At 37.6% G+C, this 23,865-nt stretch overlaps 1 protein-coding gene and 1 pseudogene across 4 annotated transcripts in view; one reads left to right on the forward strand and one right to left on the reverse strand.

Moving 5' to 3' along the window:
- The window catches only part of Herc2 (HECT and RLD domain containing E3 ubiquitin protein ligase 2), a 184,226-nt gene that overhangs the window by 4,418 nt on the left and 155,943 nt on the right, over positions 1-23,865 (forward strand). For all 4 annotated transcript variants that reach the window (XM_071608567.1, XM_071608568.1, XM_071608569.1 and 1 more), the window contains exons 3-4: positions 8,992-9,106; positions 20,408-20,545. In XM_071608567.1, coding sequence (XP_071464668.1) covers positions 8,992-9,106; positions 20,408-20,545 — 253 coding nt within the window. The remainder of the gene's footprint in view (positions 1-8,991; positions 9,107-20,407; positions 20,546-23,865) is intronic.
- On the reverse strand, positions 1,499-5,447 carry LOC114081610 (heterogeneous nuclear ribonucleoprotein D-like; annotated as a pseudogene).

Consider the following 23,865-nt stretch of genomic DNA (forward strand, 5'->3'; position numbering starts at 1 on the left):
TAGTTTATTTTACCTTCTTAGGATTAGATTTTAAAAGGTGCTCTTTACCTCTCATATCCAAGTATATCTGTCTGTATGGAAAAATTTTTGTTTACAAAATTCCATGATGGAAAGAGGGTTTGGTATTCCTGTATGAGGTATGACATTGTATTAGGTTAATACAAATAATTATGTAGCATTGTTGATTTTGATATCCTTTTACTGATATTGAAAAAAATCTTCAAATGGAAGCTTGACTCTGCTGTTTCAATTTTAGAAACAAACTAAAAGACAGAATGCCTTACTGTGCTTTTCAGTAATTCTTTTTTTGGGGGTGGGGGAGGGGATTGAATTTAGGGGCACTCGACTACTGAGCCATATCCCAAGCCCTCTTTTGTATTTTATTTAGACACAGGGTCTCACTGAGTTGCTTAGCACCTTGCTTTTTGCTGAGACTGGCTTTGAACTCAAGTCCTCATGTCTCAGCCTCCTGAGCCGCTAAGATTATAGGAGCGTGCCACTGGGCCTGGCTTTTTCCTGTAATTCTTGTGTGTATCCAACTGGAACCATTTTTAGCATCAAAGTTTACTTTGGTAGATAAATAAAATAGGGATAAGAGGAAAGCATTATATAGTTTTGTATAACCTTAATCACAGGGTTAATTAGAAAAATAGAATAACTTGATGTTTTCCAATTTAGGATTATATAATTTTAGTAGTTTTCAGGTGTTCTCTAATGGCTAATAGTTCTCTAACAAACAATCTGTGTGTGTGTGTGTGTGTGTGTGTGTGTGTATACACACAGACACACTTTTCCTTTCCAGTTTCCATCTTTGTGCTTTAATTAGTTTTAAGTGTTTTTTTGGTAAGCATGCATGCATCATCTCTGTTTTATTTCTTAAAGTGGGAGTAAAGGATTTTTTTGTAGAATGCTAATTGTAGTTATATCTGTCATTTTAGATAAGTAGGGTCAGGAGTATTAGAATATCACGGTATGTCAGGAATTAAACACATTAATTTTCATATTAAGGTAAAAAGTTTATAATGACTTCTTAGGATGACTTTCATCTCTGTAGGATAGATAGCATTACTTATTTTTGTTCATGATTGTGGTTCTTTTTTTTCCCCATCACATAAGGAAGCATTTATTTGAGGTTTAACATGAAATCATACAAATAAATTTTTTTTAGGAATATTTTTATTTCATTTTTATGTGGTGCTGAGGATTGAACCCAGTGCCTCACACATGCTAGCCGAGCACTGTACCACTTGAGCCACAACCCCAGCTCCCCAAATTTTTATAAACACAAATCCACATTGAGTCATAACACAGATAGCAAAGGACAAAGTAAAAACAAAGAAACCTAATTGGTGGCTATATACAGTTGGACACAGTTGTGTCTTGTACACTAGAAAGTCTTTTACAAAATAATCATCTTAGATCAACAGAAGACCAATCTTCAGTGTTGTTCGGCAACATGGCTTTCTTTAGCGTCTCCTGTTTTCTCCAATGCCGTCTTTTAGTATGGCTGGTAATTATTTTGTTGATTGCCACCCTCTCAAGATGCCTTGCCATAAGTGCTCTGTTGACCACTATAGTTTGCATATCCCTATCCATAGTTCCCATAGTATAAGCATATCCACTGTAGTCACTATAGTTCTGAACATTACCATAGGAATTATTTGTAATTTCCATATCCTTGATCATAATACTTTTTAAATCCTTGGTTCTAGTTTTGTCCCTGACCTCAGCCATGACCCTTGGTACCACCTTGTTCACCAACTTCAGCACCTCTTCCTTCTTTTTGTTGTTTTTGCTGCCTATTATACCTCTTTGGGTTGTGGAGCTGTGATTTCACACTTCACAGAACCAATTTGATGATATCTGCTTTCTTTTTTTTTTGTAGTCATAGATGGACAAAATGCCTTTATTTATTTATTTAACATTTATTTTTTATAATTAGTTGGACACAATAGCTTTATTTATTTTTATGTGATGCTGAGGATCAAACCCAGGGCCTCACACATACTAGACAAGTGCTCTACCGCTGAGCCACAATCCCAGCCCCAGAATGCCTTTATTTTATTTGTGTATTTTTATGTGGAGCTGAGGATCGAACCCAGTGCCTCACGCATGCTAGGCAAGCACTCTGCCACTGAGCTACAGCCCCAGCCCCTGATGATATCTGCTTTCTAACAATTTCTTTACTGGCTCTTCATCTTTCATTTATTTTTGCATTCATGTGAAGTTCAATATTTTCAAAGGCTCTCCAAAGGCTCCAGAGTACTCTTGAATTTGTTCTCCAGAAGTGTCTGGGCTCAGTCTGCACACAAAAACTTTTTTTTTTTTTTTTTTTTTAAGAGAGAGAGAATTTTTTAATATTTATTTTTTAGTTTTCGGTGGATACAACATCTTTTATTTTTATGTGGTGCTGAGGATCAAACCCAGTGCCCCGCGCATGCCAGGCGAGTGCGTTACCGCTCGAGCCACATCCCCAACCCACAAAAATTTTTTTTTAATATTTATTTTTTAGTTGTACACAATACCTTTATTTTGTTTATTTATTTTTATGTGGTGCTGAGAATCGAACCCAGGGCCTCGCACGTGCTAGGTGAGCACTCTACCACTGAGCCACAACCCCAGCCCTCACAAAAACTTTTTTTAGGGGGTTCTTTCCCTTTTAAAGCTTTGGCCCTTTTGGGGTCTATCAATTTGCCATCCAGTTTGTGTTCTTTCTGTTCTAAAACCTTGTCAACACTAGTAGCATTTTTGAAAAAGTACAAATCCAAATCCTCTTGCTCTTTCTGGGACTGGATTTGTTTTAACTGTTCAGTCTTCAGGTTTCCAAATCAAGACAAATATTCAGTCAGATCTTTCTTGCTTGTATCCTAGATCAAGCCTCCCATAAACATTTTACTGCCATTCTGCTGATTCTTGCTTGCGTTGATCTTGGATGCCTCTGCAGATTCCTCTGTGTGGCTGTACTGGTTCATGTCCTCCGTGGTGATGGAGCTGTTGACAGGGGGATGCTGGTAGGGGGCTGCTGGTGTGCAGTTCTGGTCATGGCAGCAGTGGCAGCAGAATGTTGTATCGATTGTGGTTATTTTTATCTTCCCTATATTTTGGGTCAATTTTGTCAGGATTTTGTAAATGTTGTTAGCCTACCTTCCTTCCTTCCTTCCTCCCTGCCTGCCTGCCTCTCTCCTTCCCTCCTTCCCTCCCTCTCAGAGGCACTTTATTACTGAGCTATGTCCCCAACTCATTTTATTTTTATTTGGAGACAGGGTCTCATGAAGTTGCTGAGACTATCTTTGAATTTGCCTCAGCCTCTGGATTATCTGGGATTACTGGCATATGCCACTGCTCCCAGTTTGGCCTTTTGTTTTTTTTTAGAGAAACTAACTTTTAGCTTGGTTTTTGGAAAAGGGCAATAATAGTTATAAAGGAAAAGAAATGAGTTTATCATCAGACTTGGATGACAGTAGAAGAAAAGTGGATAACATGTTTAAGGCAATCAAGAAAAGAAAATGTGAACCAAGGATTTTATGTGCCAGCAAAACTGATTTTTCAGGTAAAAACAACACAGATTTATCAGTTAGCAGTAATGCAGGAAATATTTTTTCATAAGCCAGTTTTGTGGAATTGATACGTTCTTCAGACAATTTAATGGCTGTAGATCCCCATAGGACTGGTGCTGGTCATGAAACCCACAGTTTTGGGTAAAACCTAGACTATAATGAATGTTCCAAGGGCGAGAACAATGGAATAGCTATATGCTTAGACATTGTAGGTTATGGTGTAACTGTTTCATAATGTCTACTATTAATCCTATCCATTGTAATTTTCCCATTAGTATTTTTTCAATTGTGGAGGCTCCAGTTGGGTCCTTTTTAATGTCCCACTTCACTGTAAGAACATTAAATGTTAATTCTATCACCTCTGGATTTATTTCTGCTGTGTTTTCTTAATTTTACATTTTTTTGTGGTACCAGGGATTGAACCCAGCATTTTGTGCACGCTAGGCAAGTGCTGTATCACTGAGTTACGCACCCCCCAGCCCTTTTTGTATTTTTAAAATTTTGAGATAAGATCTTGCTAATTTGCTCAGTTGAGCTTGAATTTACAATCCTCCTGCTTCAAGCCTCCTGAGTAGTTGGAATTATAAGTGTGTACCACCATGCCCAATTTCTGTTGCTGATTGATCCTATCATTTCTATTGATCAGTTACTCTCATTTTGGGATGTGGTTGTATGCCTGCTAATATTTGATTGAATGCCAGACTTTTTTTGGGGGGGGGGGGCACTGGGGATTGAACCCAGGATGCTCTAGCAGTGGCCTTTTTTTTGTTCTGGCATGCATGTGTGTTACTTGAGATCAATTTGATCTTTTCAAAGCTTGATTCTAAAAACAACAACAACAACACAACAAAGAAAAGCATTGATCCTAAGGTTTATTAGGGCTGATCCACACAGCCTTTATTTGGGCTAATTTATCTGTATTAAGATAGTGTCCTTCTTATGACTATATCTGATGCATGGCATGATATCCTAACTGTTGGACTTGAATTGGCACATACTTGATTCTTATCTCCTTTCCATTTTGGGGTCATTAGTTCCTAGGAGGTCACTATAGTATGTGTCCTTCCAGATGTTTAGTTTCTACCTTCCAAAAAAGGATTCCTTGTTGCTTACACAGCTTTTGCTCTTCCTTCTTCCCTGCTGACACTATCCAAGTAATGAAAGAATGGGCTGTAGCAATACTTCTTGTTTCTTTGTAAACTGGGCTTCCTCCTTGGCTTAGTTTTTAAATGTTTTGGCTCCACATCCCCCCTCCCCCCAGTTTAAATGGCTCTTTTAAATATCTTTGTCTCTTAACCTAGATTACATCTCAGAACACTGATATGTAGAGCCCAGCTAGTATGGGGCAGTCCCAGAGTGTAGTTGAGGCTGAGAATGGTAGTCCACTGTTTTTCCTGGAGTATTGGCATCTCCTTCAGGCCTTCATCTATAAACTGTTTGCTCTGACTTCTAGATTTGAGTGTATAACTCTGAACACTCTGCTAAGAACTGGATTTATATTTACATACTCCATGTTTATGTTCTATGGTTAGTTGTATCTTACAAAGAATAGGTTTCTGGGCTGTAGCTGTAGCTCAGTGGTAGAGTGCTTGCCTAGCACATGTGAGGCACTGGGTTCGATCTTAGCACCACATTAAAAAAATAAATAAATAAAATAAAGGTATTGTGTCCATCTACAACTAAAAATATTTAAAAAAAAAGAATAGGTTTATCTTGGCTTACTATTGTGTAAGTTCCAGTCTTTGATTGATTGGCTCTGATCTTTTGGATCTGTGGTGAGGCAGTGCATGCTCAGAGCATGTGATGGAGCAAAACCACTCGTCTTCATCATCTAGGAAGCAAAAGGGAAGACAAAGAGACTGGGGTCCTACAATACCTTTTGAGGGCCATCTCCAAAGACTTAACAACCTCCCACTAGTTCCAACCTCCTAAAAGTTTCATTCTTCCAAATAGTATCACTCTGGGGACCAAACTTTTAACACATGGAGTTTTCAGGGGATACTTAATCAAATCATAACATTAGTGCAAGTTGTAGTGGTTAAAACTGAACTAATTCTCATTTGTATTCTGTTCCTTGCCTTTTCATATCTGATTTGATGCACTTGATTTGAAATAATTGTAAATACTTTCTTTTTCTTGGCTTAGGTTCTCATCATTTCTCATTTGACTCTTGGTAGTGGTTTCCTAGTTCATTTTCTTTGTTTCTAATTTCTTCCTCTTTTGTCTCCATTGCATTATTAGTTAAGGAATAGGTCATGGATTCCTTTGAGTGTCTGAAGATAGTAGTGTGTAACTCCTGGAGCATGTGCATATGAGCTATGAGATTTGGCCCCTGTGTGCACCCTGGTGGGAACTAGACTAGAGTGGCAGCACTTAGCTACTCTGCTGTTAGCATTCCATTCCCTAATTAAACCTCAGAGGCCTTGAATGCCCATGGTTCACATTTTAAAAAGAATTTGCCTCTCCTCCTTCCTGTTGATACTTTTTCCAAGAGTCATGTTTTGGTTCCAAGTTATTTTGTTAGTGATGTGTACAGATAAAATAGGAATGCTGAGAGAAAGTTGTTGCTTCTACAGAAACTAAACTGAATGTCAAATTGTTTTTCCATTGCTATGTAACGAGTCCCTAACCACAAATATAGCAACTGACAACAATACTCACTTACAGTCTGATAGTTTTCATGGATCAGGAGTCTGGCTATGGCTTAACTTGGTCCTCTGCTTTGGATGTCACTAGACTGAAGCCAAGGTGTCAGCTGGGCTGCACCCTTATCTGGGGCTCAGGGTCCTGGTTGGAAGAATTGGATTCTTTGAATTTATGGGACTAAAGCTCTGGGCTCTTAGAGGCTTCCCCTCTCCATAGGCAGTCCAAGCCCACAACTTGCTTTTTCCAGGGTCTTAAGGATAGCCTCAGGATAATCTTAATTTTGATTAACTAGAAAGTAGCCTGATTGGAACCTTATTTACATATGCAGAATCCTCTCACCTTTGTCATAGAATGAACAACATGTAGTCACAAGTATAATATCCCATTCTATTTAGAGGTCTTACACACACTTGGGGAAAAGGGTTATAGAGGGTGGGTGTATACCCCAGGGGATTAGAATCTTGGGGGCCATTTTTGGTTACCATAGATAATTTGGATAAAATTGGAATGCCAAAGATTTACTTGCACAGCCTGGTGCAGTGGTTAGTGCCTGTAATCTCAGATACTGGGAGCCTGAGGCAAGAGGTTAGGTATTCCATGCCAGCCTTTGCAACATAACAAGACTGTCTTAAAACAATACAAGATTTACACAGATTTTTTTTTTTAAATTTATTTATTTATTTATTTGTTTTAAGAGAGAGAGAGAGAATTTTTTAATATTTATATTTTGTTTTTTCGGCGGACACAACATCTGTGTTTGTATGTGGTGCAATGAGGATCGAACCCGGGCCGCACGCATGCCAGGCGATCGCGCTACCACTTGAGCCACATCCCTAGCCCAGATTTACACAGATTAGGTGGGAAAGAACTGTAAAGGATTGGAGAAAAAGTCTTTAAAATTCTAGAAGACTTCTGCACTGAGATTGTATGCAAAATGTCCTTCAGTCCTTGCTTCATTTAAAAGAAACTGCAACTGGAGATAGTGGGTGCTTCAGGAGGGTAGTATCCACCACAATAATGGCAGGGAACTAGCTAGGAGACTTGTACATAAGAAAAGTCCTGGCCTTCCATTAAAAGATGGACAGACAGAGTCAGGGTATATCTAGCTCAGTTGAAGAGCACTTGCTTGGCATTTGTGAGGCTCCAGTTCCATCTCCAGCACTGCAAAAAAAAAAAAAAAAAAAGAAAGAGTAAACAGATGACACAATTTTAAATGTCGTATGTGTTAGAGAAGATGTCTTCAGTTGCACCTGCAGTTTTCTTTAGAAGGGTTACCTTTTCTTGGTGTTCCAAAAGTTTCTTTCCCTACTTTGTGCTGGTTGCCTGCTCTGGGAAGCCTTTTCTGATTCATACATGTTGATAAACTAGGCTGTTTTTGTTTTTAGTTTTTTCTTTGAATATCACTATGAACTTATGTAGTATAATTCATTTTTGTGCATTATATTTGGTGTGTATTTGGATGCTCAAAATTGTTCTAAATTTGGCCAGAAGTCCTGTTAGTTTTTTTTTTTTTTTAATGTATTACTGGGATTGAACCTCAGGGTTATTCCACCACTGAGGCATACTCCCAGCTCTTCTTTATTTTTTATGTTGAGACAATGGCTGGGCTGGAACTTGTGATCTTCCTGCTTCAGCCTCCATGCCTGCCCCAAGCTTATGTTGTCCGCTAAGGCCCTTGAGTCAGCCTTTTCTCTCTTTCGTGTCAGATGGTGCTTAAGAACAATATCTGGGTTCTGATTTTATTCATATCTGTTAGAATGCTTCTGATTCTAGGTCCAAAGACAGAACAAGCAAATAATATTAAATAAAGCTGGGTGTGGTTGCCCATGCCTGTAATCCCTGCAACTTGGGAGGCTGAAGCAGGAGGATCACAAGTTGGAGACCAGCTTCAGCAACTTAGGGACCTTGTCTCAACATAAAAAACAAAAAGGGCTAGGGATTTGACTCAGTGTTGTGACTTAAGTGCCCCTGTATTCAGTCCCTAGTACTAAAAAAATGCTAAAACAAAGCATAACAAAAACATACTGGGATTCCCAATCTAAATTGTTTTAAAAAACTTCTTGGATTTGATCTCTTTTCTAATTAAAACCTTAGTTTCTGGTAATATTAATGGACTTTATTATAAATGTGTTTTATCATACAACATACATATAGTGGTAGTTTTAAAGTTGTATATCAATGTTATGATTACCAGTAAGACCAGTGAATGAAGGGGGGCTTTTTCCCTACCTTAGAATATATTGTATGAATGATTTATAATTCAAAAGTCCCTTGAAATACTTTTCTTTCTGTTATTTAATAGGTTAATTTGCTTGTTACCATTTGTAAGTTTTGCTTTTTTATGATTTAATTTTAATTTTTGAAGATGGAAACATTGTGTGCTTCAAAAGTAAAATACTTAAGGTCTATTCACAGTCTTGCTTTCATTGGTTCCTTCTGCCTTCCTCCATGTCACCTCAATGTTTTCCCATAGGTAATCACTGTAACTTGTTTTTGGTTTACCTTTTCAGAGCATGTCTTTTTTTTCTTGTATCTTACACAAAAGTTAGCATAGTAAATACACCGCTTTGTGACTTGATTTTTTTTTTTTTAACCTCACTCTCTTTGTTGGATGATTTTCATTAAATGTTATTTATTTTTGAGTGAATTATTGAATAAATAAATTATTGATTTATTACTGACTAATTGAATATAATAAGAGGAAATGAGATTTCTCTTCATATAATTCTTTGAGAAGTACAGTGTGAGTGTGAGCAAACTGTAAAGTTTTCTTGTTCATCATTGCCAGCTTGCATTCTCAAGAGATGGGCTCTGTGGCCTATGGAATGAAATGGTTAAAGATGGGGAAATTGTTTATACTGGAACGGAATTAACACAGAATGGAGAGCTCCCTCCTAGAAAAGGTAAGCTCCTTTTTTATTTTGTAAAAACCACCATAAATTGCATTTTGTAGAACTTTTGTAACATAGGCACAAACATTTGGTCATACCTCTTGTAAGTTTTGTTTTTCACTTGGTGATTGATGTCTAAGATATTAGTTAATATTTTAAGCTGCTTGGATTTCATTGTTTATATGACTTGAAGGCATTCTTTTTTTTCTCATGTGTGATAGGCAAGCACTCTATCATTGACTTACATCCCCATCCCTTTTTAAACTTTATTTTGAGAGAGTGTCTTGCTGAGTTGTCCGGCTGGCCTTGAATTTGTGATATTCCTGCCTTACCCCCCAGAGTAGCTGCATTATAGGTATCTGCTACTGTACCTGTCAGTGTAAAACCACCTCCCTGCATTTGTAGTGGTGTCTTCCTGTGTCTAGTTTGCAGCTTATAAGAAATTGTTAATATTTTCTCTTTCAAAATTCCAAAATAGATCTTTCCTTGGCTAACATTAAATTATCCCTGTAAGATTGAACGCTAAATTTCTTGGCTCTACTACTTGAAAATCATCAAGATGGATAAAGCCGCTACTTTAGGAAGTACTTCCTTTTCTTGTCATAGAATGAATTAGGATAGTGTCAATTTGAAAATACAGAAAGTGGGCTGGGGCTGTAGCTGAGTGGCTGAGTTCTTACTTAGCATGTATGAGGCACTAGGTTCGATCCTCAGCACCACGTAGAAAAATAAATAAAATAAAGGCATGCTGTTCATCTAAAACTATAAAAGAAAATACAGGATGTAAGTTGGATGTAATCCTTGTAATCCCAACTACTTAGAAGGTTAAGGCAGGAGAATTGCAAGTTCATGGTCAGCCTTGACAACTTATTGAGAACTTATCTCAAAAGACAAAATGAAAAACAAAAAACAAAAACAAAAGAGCTGGGGATGTAGCTCAGTGTTAGAGTACTTGCCTAGCTTGTGTGAGACTCTGGGTTCAATCCCCAATAGCACAGAAAAAAAATAATTAAAAAAGAAAAGAAAAAATACATGGAAAAAGTATTGTCATATTTTTCACTTGTAACACCTGGCAAAGTTAGCTCAGTTTCTTCTGAAATTTGTTTGTTTGAAAATTTCTATTTACACACAGAATAACTTAAAAATGCATGTAGAGATTGGCTACACATCCATACCCCAGATCCTGTGACCACTGTTTGGCTCCACATGTTTATCACAGTGCTCCTTGCCTTACAGCCTTGTCTATCCATTGATGTGTCTTGCCTGGCTTCCTTAGATACTTCATGCACATCAACTTGAGTAGGGTTTTAGTTTTTTTTGTCTTCCACATAAAATCTATGCATAATGAAGTGCATACATATATAGTGAGATTAGATCTCCCTGTGTTGCCCAGGTTGGTCTCAAATTCCTATGATTCTCCCACCTGTATCCTGATTAGCTGGGACTACAGGTATGTACCACCATACCTGGCTGAAATGTGTGTATTTTTAAGTTTACAAGTGTTGGCAAAGATACCTTGTGACCTAAACCTTTATCAACACTATTCCTGCTTAGAAAGTTCCCTTGCTGGGCTGGGGATGTGGCTCAAGCAGTAGCGTGCTCGCCTGGCTTGTGCGGGGCGCTGGGTTTGATCCTCAGCACCACATAAAAATAAAAAATAAAGAAGTTGTGTCCACCGAAAACTAAAAAATAAATTTAAAAATTCTCTCTCTCTCTCAAAAAAAAAAAAGAAAGTTCCCTTGTTTGCCTTCCTAATTCATATCTAACTCTGCTGCCCAGAGGCAACCACTGGTCTGATCTTTCTCTGCATTGATTAGTTTTCCTTGTTCTAGAACTTGGTGTAAATGGAATCATCCAGTCATGGGTTTTTTTGTGTCTGGCTTCTTTCTCTCTGCATAATGTGTTTTTTTTTTTTTTTTTAATTGGTTGTTCAAAACATTACAAAGCTCATGACATATAATCTTTCATACATTTGATTCAAGTGGGTTATGAACTTCCATTTTTACCCCAAATACAAGTTGCATAATCACATCAGTTACACATCCACATTTTTACATAATCTGCATAATGTTTTTGAGTTTCATCCCCTTACTCCCTTTTTTGCATGCATCAGTAGTTTTATTTTTAAGTTTTATGCCTCTTCCCAGCCCTCCAGTATTTGTTAATAAATTAAAATAGTATTTCCCAAAGTGTTCTCTGTGAAACACTAGTTCTAAATGTGCTCTAAGAAAAGGCAGTCACATGGAAAAATCCGGAATATATATATTGTTCATTATATTTGATGAACTTATTTTTGTTCTTTGTTCTTTTAAAAATCATGTGGTTAGAAAGCAAAGTATAATTGTTCTTTATGTAGATCCCAACTGAAAGGGTTTTTTGGGGATATTTTTTAGCATTCAGTGAAAGTTTCTATTTTTAGTGGGGCATGATGTGTACTTTTTATTATTAGAGAATACTTTATTTATAGATGGGTTGATACATATTATATTTCATTTTAAGACTGTATTTTAAGTCAGTTGTAGCTAGTTTGTGAGGAAAACACAACTTAGAATAGGAGTTCCTTAAATGCACAGATTCCTTTTCATTTCTTTGCAGTTTTCTTTCAGTTTGCTGTATGTATATTCCCAAAGGGATTGATGACTTTTTTTTTATCACCCACGAAGAAAGTGGGGGTGGGTTCTTAACTGTTGTCTAACTTCTTGATTCCTTTAATTTGTTTTGGAAAAATAGTGGCTTGTAATAATTGGCACTTTCCCCTGGGATATATTTTTCTTCCTTTCTTTTGCAATCACATTTAGAATTTCCTAGGCTCACTGATAATGAATGAAAACTCCCTTACAGGTATAAGCTTTTGAATCACAAAGTAGCCCCTAATGAGACTTAATTATAGTTTTACTTTTTCAAGTTGATGTTTCTTTTTTTTTATTATTTTTAGATGGACATAATATACTCATTTATTTTTATGTGATGCTGAGGATGGAACTCAGTGCCTCATACGTGCTAGGCAAGTGATCTACCACTGTGCTACAACCCCAGCCCTGATGTTTCTTATTCTTATTTATTTATTGGGACTGAGGATTGAATCCCAGGACACTTTCCTGCTGGAATACATCCCTGGCTACCCCGCCTTTTTTTAAATTTCGAGACAGGGTCTTACTAAGTTGCTGAGGCTAGCCTCAAATTTGAGATCCTCCTTCTCGAGCCTTCTGAGTTTCTAGGATTACAAGTGTGTGCCACCATACCTGGTTGATTTTTTTTTTTCTTATTTATACTTTATTTAAGATTGTTTGAGGGGACATAGAGGAAAGAATAGGATTTAAATAAAGGAAAGTTAGGTTCAGGAGGCAGAGACAGGAGGATCACAAGTTTAAGGCCTGCCTCTGTAATTTATCGAGGCTCTAAGCCCTTTTTATTTTTAATTTCTGTCTTGAAATTCTGAACTGAAATTAAAAATAAAAAGGGCTGGGAAATGTAGCTCAGTGGTGATGTGTCTCTGTATTAAACACTCACCCCCCCACACAAAAAAAAAGTAAAAAAGAAAGTTGGAGCTGGGGTTATAGCTCAGTGAAGATCAGTGATGGTATGCTTGCCTAGCATTTGTGAGACCCTGGGTTCAATCCCCAGCACCATGTTAAAAAAAAAAAAAAAAAAAAAAAAGCAAAGTTATGGGATACTAAAGCTGCTCTTTTGTGAAAAATTGCAGTGTCATGAACTGTTTTATTTCTAGTAAACCTTTTCAGTCTATGCAGATAGTAGAAGTATTAGTACTTTGTTATCTGCTTTATATTTTCTTGAAAGTATTTTCTTCATTATTTCTTTTAATCCTTGTCTCTTTAATGGAGGCTGCTGTTCGATTCACCCAAATCACAAAGGGCAGATCTAGCAATTGAAGTCAGGCCTCTTGAAAAATTTTATTGCTATTTCCACAACACTACAAATTGATAGCATGACCTGCTTTTTGTAGTTTCATATATCTTATTATTTTTTTTCTTGACTTAATATTATACATTATTGTGGCAATTGTTTTGCTTTTTTTTTTTGTGTGTGTGTGTAGTCAATATTCTTATTTAACATATTTCAGTTTTAAAAGTCCAAGGACAAGTTTTGGATTTTGGGGTGAAGATTAGTGGAGTCATATTTTGTACTGTCTGATAACTTACCAATGTTTTTATAGTTTTCTCTGGAAATTGGTAAAAAAAAAAAAAAAAGGCACTAACTGTGACCCATGTCCTCAAATAACTCATGATTATTAGGGCAAAAATCAAAACTCAGGTATAATGGGATAGCACAGCCCCTGTAAATGTTACAGCAAGTACAGGCTGGAGGAGTTCTGAGGGAGGAGTGTTTTCTGTGGTTAGGAGGCCAGCCTGGTCCTGGCCTTGAAGAACAGTGGCATGTGGTATCAGAGGTGGACACTAAGACTCCAAGTGGAGTATGCATGGATCAGAGCTGGCTGTGGTTGGAGAGTAGTGATGGGGGCAGGGTATGGTGAGCAGGATCAGTAGAATGAAGTTAGGCCAGAACAAAGGGATATGTATTTCTTGGAGTGCCCACTTGTACTCACATCCTTGGAAGGGTGCCTTCTGATACAGTTGGACAAACACTCTGAATGATACTTTATGCATCAGAGTTTAAAAATACTTTCATGGAGGGATATGAATATTAGAAAAAGGGGCCAGGATTCCCTTCTCCTAATGGTGGGAACTTCAAGTATTAAATTCTAATTTCTCAGCCTAAGGATTCTCAAACTCCAGGCTCATCAGGATACATTAGAGGGCTTCTTTTAGATACTATGGATGGCGTCACTTTTGGAGGCCCTGACTGGGTGGGTAGGTTTGGAGTGAAGCCTGGGATTTAATTCTGTGACACTTTTCCAAGAGTGCATCATGGTTTTTGTTCAGTAGGCTCAGTCTGTTGCATTGGGAGTTAGATGCGGTGGTGGTGGTGGGTGGATTTCACTGACTATTAAGCTTTTTCACTAAGCTCTATCTCCAGCTGTTTTTATTTTATTTTTTTGAAACAGGGTCTTACTAAGTTGCTTAGAGCCTTGTTGAGTTGCTGAGGCCAGCCTTGAATGCTGATACATTGCAGAACCACATGATTTCTGATATATAAAAAAAAGTTCATCGGAATTTATAATTTAATTAGGACAAGTCTATAGTCAGATTTTTCAGTTTTAAACACTATATGGAAAGCATGTCAATTTGCCTAATGAGTACACTAGTGCAGGAAATTTAAAAAAATCATATTAACTCTCCTGTCCTTGAGAGAATAAACATAAGGCATATGCTTGTGTTATATGTCACACTGTTATCACCACCGGGATAACAGATATAAAACCATCTTTAACCAGAATTATCAAATCAGTCTATTTTTGCAAGGATTCACCTGGATTATGCAAATTTGTATTCTGTATCAGAAGGTGCTTCTGAATTAGTGGACTCGTTCCTTCTCTCTTTTGAATTAGTGGTTTAAATTGTTTCTCCCTCTCCATTAAAAAGGGGTTGGCCAATATTTATAGTATCAAAGCTTATTTCTTTTTTGGGGATTCTTGATTCCATTTTTTTTATTATTAGTCTTTTTAAGCCAGTCAGAGTAGGAGTGCCACCAAATATAATAGACTTCATAATCCCCTCCCAAAATAGAAAAATATACATACACAGTGAAGAATGCTTCTAGTGGTGGTATGTGATATGAAAAGTCTTCTTGTTATATAGGGGTTTCTGTTCAATTTTAACTTGTTCAAAGTTTCACCACAGTCATATCCACCCCAAAACAGATTGGGTGAGCATTTTGGTGTCTAACCCTGTAGTTGGCTATGAAATGGGGAGGCATGCAAGCCCTGGCAGTGGGGGTGGGTCTCTTTCTGGCCCAGACTCTGTGCAGAGTGGGGGAGGTGAGCAGAGTGGTTCTGCAAACTCAGTAGTAAAATGCACTCTCATTTATCACCAAGAGAGAATGCACTGCTTGCAAATCTGACTGTATGTGAACAGAATTTGTTAACCCCAGATTAATATGTCAAACTTGTCTAAAAGGCCCATGTTGGAATTAATGAAACAAACACCTACTTCATAGAGTTATTGGGTTGATAAATGAGTTGATAAAAATCTGTGATGCATGTGGCATGGTGCCTACCCCCCAGTCTGTGTTGCTTACAGTTTTGTGATTTATCATGTGGCTGTTTAACTGAAGACAGGAAATTTAGTATCTTATCCATTTGTGAGTTCTCTTGACCACTCTATAAGTCACCTGTGCTGAGCACCGTACTTGACACATAGGCAGTGCTCAGACCCTAGAATGATGATGGCTGTGCTCTCATAGTGAATTGGCCTGTGAATGGACATGCCAGCCAGAGAGCCTGTAAGTCCTATTTTTGACTAGAGAGTAATAACAGGAATGATTTCAAATCTTGTATATTACCTTAGTTTTTTAATTAGGTGGGACCTTGCTATGTTGCTCAGGCTTTTATGGAACTGCTAGGCTCAAGTGAGTCTTCTGCCTCAGCCTCCCATGTAACTGGGACTATATATAGGGGTTCTCTGTTGTGCCTGATTCACACAATCTTTTTTTTTTGGTATTGGGATTGAACCCAGGATGCTCTACCACTGAGCTACATCCCCAGCCCTTTTTATGATTTTTGAGACAGGATCTTGCCAAGTTGTAAGTCTTGCTTAGGACTCTTCCTCAGCCTCCAGAGTTGCTGGAATTATAGGTGTGCACCACCATGGTTTGCTCACATAATCTATTTTTAATTCATTGTTCATTGTTAGATCTTTTTACAATTTGAACTTACTACAAAATACTTACATTGCATTTCAAGGTTAAAATGTTAAAAGTTTTTATAGAGTTTTCAGTGAATAATAAGTTTCATCCCAATCCAGTTCTCCAGGTACCTGCTTTTTTTTCCTTCTTAGAAATGTTATTACTAGTTTTAGTATCTTTCCATATATGAAATAATTTATACATAAAAATAACCATTTTAGGATATGGGATACACTAAATTCAGAAGAGTTATTCAAAAAGTAAAACAATGCAACATTTAGATTGTAATCCTTAGTTTCTGGCTTGACTCTATCTTTTCTTCTTTGAAATGAGTAAATTTGCCCCTCCTGGGCCCCCCTCCATTGAGTTCTTGGTGCTCCTCTTCCTGTTAGGTTCTAAACAGTGATTTGAACAGAAACTGCGTTAGGTGGTTTGTACAAACTTCCCGCCATAACTGGACTGGAATGTCTTAAAAGTCCTGAGGTCATCCAGTCCTAGTTCTGCCCTCAGACCAGGTGGCAGAGCACCTAGAATCTGCTTCCCTGCTTCAGCCCACAATGGCCCCTCAGGATACTACCTGAAGCTTTAGGAGGGACATCCCCTCTGACTTTCCCTTCTCCCCAGAGTATTTTGTTGTTGTTGCTGGAATTTGAATCCAGGTCCTCATGAGTGCTCACAACTCCTCTCCAGCATTTCTTAATTTTGCTATATATCTGGGCAGTTTGTGTTCTGTTTCCTATCTGTGAAGTTTGAGCCCTGCAGAGGTGAAAAGGAGATCAGGCAGACACTGAAGCTAAGGTGTATCCTGTCTTTGAGCTGCTGGTGCTGATTATTCTGGTTGTTGTTTTCATGACCTCCAGGGACTTCATCCAGATTTTGCTGGATGTTCTAATTTATGCTAGAGTTCTAATTTATGCTCCTGAGAGTAAAACTCAGGTGTGTTTAGTGATGCTTCTTTTCTGCTTCCTTGTGAATGCTGAAGATTTTCATCCTGAAGAAGAGATTATATGACCAATGTTCCAGTGCACTGATTTTAAAATTAAGAATTAAAAAAAAATTGTATATGTATGTATGTATATATATATATATATATATATATATATATATATATATATACATATTTTTTTTTTTTTTGTTGTTGTTGTTGTTTGTTTGTTTGTAAAATTTATAGCATGGAGTAGAGCAGGGTGGCAGACTTCCTGTAAAGGGCCAGATAGTAAATACAGTTGGCCCTCATATCTGGAGTTCTACATTCATGGATTCAACCAATTGCAGATTGAAAATATTTGAAAAAAACATTAGTGTCTATGCCGAACATACACCAATTTTTTTCTTGTCACTATTCCCTGAACAATACAGTGTAACAACTACTTACATAGCAGTTACATTTTATTAGGTATTATAAGACATCTAGAGATGATTTAAAGTAACCAGGAAGATGTGTGTAGGTTACAGACAAATACTATGCTATTTTATAGGAGGGATTTGGATGTTTAAAATTTTGGTATCTGCTATAGTTTGGATCGTCAAGATGTACTTAAGATCCATATGTTGAAGGCTTAGCTCTCTAGCGTGGTGCTGATGGGAGATGGTGGAACCTTTAGGAAGTAGGCCTAGTGGAAGGAAGTTAAGTCATCTGGGCATATGCCCTTGAAGAAGATACTGAGTCTGGTCCCTCTCCTTTCTCTTTCTTTACTTCCCCGCTGCCATTGGGTGAACAACCCTCCTCTGCTACTGTCTCCATGGGTAATTGGACTGCCATAGACACAAAGCAACAGGGTCAAGTGACCATGAATTGAAAAATGTGAAGCCTTGAACCAAAATAAATATAAAGGAGGAACCTATTTTTTTTTTTTGGCACTGGGATTGAACTCAGGGGCACTTTACCACTGAGCCACATCCCCAGCCCTATTTTGTATTTTATTTAGAGACAGGGTCTCACTGAGTTGCTTAGCACCTCGCCATTGCTAAGGCTGGCTTTGAACTTGCGATTCTCCTGCCTCAGCCTCCCAAACTGCTGGCATTACAGGTGTGTGCCACCATGCCAGGCTAAAACAGAGAACCTTTTGTAATATTTGATTATCTCAGATATTTTGTCACAGTGATGGAAAGCTGACTACATAGTATGGGGGTGATGCAGATCCTGGAATTAGGATCATGTTAAAATGACTGTATTTTAAGTTTTGTGTACCATATGGTCTTTGCCATAACTAAGGGACCCTGAAGTAACTATGGGGACCCTGTCCCAAAGCAACTACAACAGTATTAAATAACTGGTGTGGTTGCATACCAATAAAACTACTTATGTATAATGTATACCAGAAGGTGAAGTTTGTATAATGTTCAAATGTCATGGAATACTTTTTCTTTTCTTTTTTGGATTTTTTCCCATCATTTAAAAGTATAAAATTCTTTCCTTCCTTCCCTTCCCCCTTCCTTCCTTTCTTTCTTTCCTTCTTCTTTCTTCTTGAAAGTAATCTCAGGAGTGCTTTACCACTGAGCTACATCCCCAGTCCTTCATTTTTAAAAAAGTTTTTTAGTTTGAGACAGGGTCTCACTAAGATGCTGAAGCTGATCTCAAACTTGTAGTTCTTCTGCCTCAGCCTCCTGAATACTTGGAATTATAGATATGTACCACTGCTCCTGACTAAAAATATGAAGTTCTTTATTTGCTTTCCAGCCATACTTACTGTGGGCTGGATTTGGCCACTGGGCTGTGGTTGGTGGATCCACATGTGGTGTAAAGTCTAGCAGTTAGAATCAGCCCCTGGGTTCTCACCTGGGGGGCTCTCTTCCTGGCCATTACCTATTTTATGAGCTTTGATTTCTGTGTTGGTAAATTGGAGATGACAAAGTGCCTCCTCACAAAGTTGTAAAGATGTAAATGAGAAATGTACAGTGGTTGGGCTGGATGCTTATCATAGTACATGTTAGTTTATTTCAGTTTCCATTAGCTGCTTTCTCTCTCTCTCTCTCTTCCTATTTAATGTCCTACTCTTAAGTGTATCTCACATATTAAACTTCCCAATTGTACTTTGCTCTCACACTTTCCATGGTAGGTTAAAATAAGAGGCCTAAACTTGAGTTGGTATTTAGTTCCACAGATCAGGATAGATGCTCATCTGTGCATCATAGGACCCTGCTCTTCTCTCCCTAGGGTTGTGTTTCCTGGTCCTCTCCTGGACCCAGCCCTGGGAACCTGGTTTACCAGTTTGACAGGAGAGAATCTCCTGGTTTTTTCAGTTGACTGTCATTAATTGTCTTAAGATAAATCAGGTACATCCCAGCCTGGTTGAAGTCACTTTTTTCCTGACTCACTAATATGGCCCTTTTGCTAACCCAAATTGTGGGGATTCAGCTGGTCCTGTTGATGCTCTAGATCACATTTCTGTCAGTAAGTCTTCCAATAAATTTCATTATTGCAATTCTAAATCTGTGTTCCTCTCTTCAGTCTCATGGCACCTCAGGGCTTGTCTTCATGCACTAGGACTAGATTATTTCAGATAAGTTTTGAATGGCAGAGGGAATAGACTCAGGCTAAAGAGCCACACATCCTGTTTATATAAATGAAAGAAACATGCACACTGAACACTATGCTGATGAAGAGTAGATCAGTGGCTGCCAGGGATTTAGGGGTTGGGAATGAGTGTACAAAGGAATAATAAGGGATTTTGGGGGTGATAAAATTGTTCTGTGTTCTGATTATGGTGGGGGAGGTACATGGATTTATACATATGTTAAAATTTATTAAACCATGGGGACTAAATTTTACTGTATAATAATTTTTAAAAAATTATTATTTATTTTTTTAGTCATACATGACAGTAGAGTGCATTTTGATATATAATACATACATGGAATGTACATACATCAATCATATTATAATAATTTTTACATAAAAGATTTTAAGTTGTTTTTAGTAAAATTAAAGTTTTAGTGAAGTTCAACAAACCTGTATTTATCACATAGCATATTCAGAGCACTTTTCTATAAAGGTAAAATGGTGAACTTCCATGACTGTAAAGAAACTTTAGGAAAAAACTTGTCATGCACACACATAACTTAATCAGTACTGATTAGACTTTGGAGAGTGTTAAAGAAGTATGTATGACCAGGCAGGACAACCTGAATAATTTCCCATTCCATATTCTCTCTTCTCCCATGCACACACAGCCAGTTGGGAATCCCTGGATTAAAGCAACTAGTATGAAATTCGAGTAGGTAAATATTAAAGACTAGGTTCTTAGTTGTGAAAACTGGTAGGAAATTGATGGAATATCATTTTGGAAGACTCATACTTTGCAGAACTTGAGTAATATATTGGTTTCTTCATATTGGCCCTCAGTAAAGAAACCAGTATGTTCACTTATAACTAAGTAGATCACACTAAATCTGTTACAATTGTAATTTGTGTATTTTTCTTTTTTTAATATCAAATATTCAGTTATATGTTATAACTTTCCATCACTGGGGGAACATTACAAAGAGACTGATAAGTAGCTAAAACATTTTGAAAAATAATTACAAATTAAAAAAATTTTAATTCTCCAGATGATGGTGTTGATATTCAGAGTGGAACCAAGAAAGAAGATCTGAATGACAAAGAGAAAAAGGATGAAGAAGAATGTCCTGTACCTGCATTTAGGGCCAAATCAATCCTGGAGAGCTGGGTATGGGGCAAACAACCAGGTATTCTAATCTTCTGAGGTTTTGTACTTTGGAAAACTTGATCTAATACTCCTTTATTGAATACCATAGATGAACTTTTTTGTTTGTTAATGGAATCTTCTAAGATTTAATTTTTTTGTATTGTGATAAAAAATATATAAATAAAACTTACCATTACAACCTTTTTTTTTGGGGGGGGGGGTACCAGAGATTTGTTACTGGGCATGCTGAGCAAGAGCTCTACCACTAAGCTACATCCCCATCCACTTTTCAATTTTGAGACAGGGTCTCACTAAGTTGCCCAGGCTAGACTTGAACTTGTGATCCTGCTGCATCAGTGTGCTGAGTATATGAGATTACAGACATGTGCCACCATACTGAGTCATTACCTACTCTATGAGTAGGTATTTTAAAAGTATGCATCAGGGACATTAAATACATTCATATGTGCTACAGTGTAACCACCATTCACACCCTGAACTCTTTAACAAAACTAGAGCTTCTATTTAATACTGACTGCTCACCCCCAAGCATTCTAGTTTTATCTCTATGCGTTTGACTTTTCTAGGTACCTAATGGAAATGGAATCATATACAGTATTTGTTCCTTTGCCTTTGGATTACTTCACTTAGCGTGTTGGTTTCATTTTTTTTTTTAAATTTTCTATTTTTCTCATGTTTTCTATCAGTCTCCTCCTCCTCCTCCTCCTCCTCCTCCTCCCCCCCCTCCTCCTCCTGTTCTTCTTCTTCTTTAAGTATTTTTGTATGTTTTAATTAATTTATTTATTTAGTGGTGTGGAGAGTGAACCCATGGCCTTGTACATGGGAGGCAAGCACTCTACAAACTGAACTATATTCCCAGTTCTCAGTCTATTCTTTAATCTTTATTTCTTTTTGCTTTAGATTCTGTTTGCTTTTCTATCTCTAGTTCCTTAAGGTAGAAGCTTGTATTATTTCCAGCAACCAGGGAGCATGCCTGGATCGTGGCTGGCCATATTTGACCACCTGCCTGCATAAGAAATAGGCAAAATGGTGGAAAAAGGAAAAAATAGTTCTATGTAGTTTGATAAGCTGGGGAGAAGCAGCGAGATTGCTTCTCTGCTGGTCTTGTAGAAATGGTTATAGTTTAAAGAAACAAAAGCAGGTGATATAGAAATGTAGATTCAGCTAGGCTCTGCTTAATCAGAAGCATGTCAGTCTCAATTTCCTTGACATCTCCTCAGCATGAATGAAGAAGTAAAAACAGTTATCAGGAAGTTGCTTTTAATTTCAAAAGACATCTGCTTCAAGATTATTGATTTTAGATCTTTTGTTTTTTTATATCAGTGTTCAAAGCTATAAATTCCCCTCTAATTAATTAGTGTTTGCAGCCTACAGATTTGCAAATGTTGTTTTCATTTTATATTTATTTAAAACATTTTCTTTTAACTCCACTTATACTTTCTTCTTTGATCCACATATTATTTGGGGATTTTCAAATACCTCATGTTAATGATTACAAATAATTTGTTGAGGTCAGAAAACATATTCTCTGTGATTTCATTCCTTTTAAGTTTGTTGAGAATTGCATTACAGCCCAGGATGTAATCTATCCTGTTTAATGTTTTCTATGTCCTTGAAAACAGTGTGTACTTTGCTGCTCTCTGGATCTTAATAAGGTCAAGTTAGTTGATAGTGTTGTTTAAGTGTTCTTGGCTTGAAATACTTTTCTGCCTACTTGTTTTTCACCTAACTGGGAGAGGAGTTGAACTAACATATGTGATTGGGTCATCACATAAGACTAACATAACTTAACACAGTCCCTAGTTACTTGCTAGTTTTAAGGATATAAGTAATCAGGTTACATAGGCAGAGCCAGGAGAGATGTGGGACAATCTGTAGCTTCCAGGTCTGTCCTGTTTTGCCCTGGACACTTGCTCTCTGGCCCAGTGTGAGAGATGAGGTATCAGTGAGGCGAGCAGTCACCTCACACAGCCCTGATAATTTAGGATATTCATTGTTTCCATTTTGTAGCCAGAGAGTTATAGACTGTAACCTATTTCAGAGAACCATGACCCATAAATCTGTGGGTTTTTGGTATGTTACCAAAAGTAGTTCTAAACTACTCATGTTATGTTAAAAATATGTCAAAGATTAGAGGCCCTTCTCAAATACTTTTTATTTATGTTTAGGCCCAGCCACCTGTTTCCTTTCCCTAGTGTGTCTCCATTGTGATGGGAAAGAAATGAATAGCAGTCTAGCTTCTTAGCTTCTTTTTCTCCTAATGTTAATTGTGGATTTCTTTCATGTATTTTAAAACTCTTGTTATAGGGCACATGCATTTTAGGATTATTATTATTATTTTGGCAGCCAAACAGAGGGGAGACAGATGGCCTTAGAAACAAAAACAAACAAAATCCTGAAAGTCACTTAAAAGTGGAAAATAGCTGGGCACTATTGTGCATGACTATAATCCCAGAGATTTGGGAAGCTGAGACAGGAGTGTTTTGGGGTGGGTTAAACTTTCCAGAAAGCCCTCAGAATCCAAAATAATAAGAACTAATTACTGAGAACAGTAAATTGATGAGGGAAACCTAACTGTGGTTTTTTGAATTGAGTTGGTATTTTTTTCAGTGTTGTGTTTTCTTTTTTTCTCTTTTCTTTTTTTTTGATATCAGGGATTAAACCCAGGGGCACTTAACCATGGAGCCATATCCCTAGCCCCCCTTTTTTCTTTCTTTTTTTTTTTTGTGACAGGGTCTTGCCTAGGGCCTTGCTAAATTGTTTAGGCTGGCTTTGCCCTGGAATCTTCCTGCCTTAGCCTCTGGAGTTGCTGGGATTACAGGGGTGCACCACCACACCCAGCCAGTGTTCTGGTTTCTGATGAGGAGGTTCTTTTCTTTTCTTTTTACTTTTTATTGATGTCTAGCTCCCAGTGCGATAGACTGGGCCTGCAGAACAGAAGAGATTGTGCTCTTGGAAACATGTTAGAAAGTCAAATCCTAGCTGGGTTTGGTGGCCCATGTTTGTAATCCCAGTGGCTCACAAGTTTGAGGCCAGCCTTGGCAATTTAATAGTAAGACCTTCAGCAACTTAGTGAGACCTTGTCTCAAAATAAAAAATAGAAAGGGTGAGGCATATAGCTTAGTGGTAAAGTGCCCTGGGTTAAATTCCCACTGTTGCTCCTTCCTCCTCACAAAAATGGAAAATATAGTGATTCTTCAGGAAGGCTAAAGCTCCAGGAAGGCTAAATTTAGATGATTTCTTGAAGGAATTCCTCTTGGGATATGTACTTGAAAGGCCTGTCTCTGTGAAGGTGCTGTTCATAGCAAGGGCTGAGGTGCCTGCCTCTTGGTGCTGGAT

Source organism: Marmota flaviventris, chromosome 2, assembly GCF_047511675.1.
Source record: "Marmota flaviventris isolate mMarFla1 chromosome 2, mMarFla1.hap1, whole genome shotgun sequence".
NCBI classification, from domain to species: domain Eukaryota; kingdom Metazoa; phylum Chordata; class Mammalia; order Rodentia; family Sciuridae; genus Marmota; species Marmota flaviventris.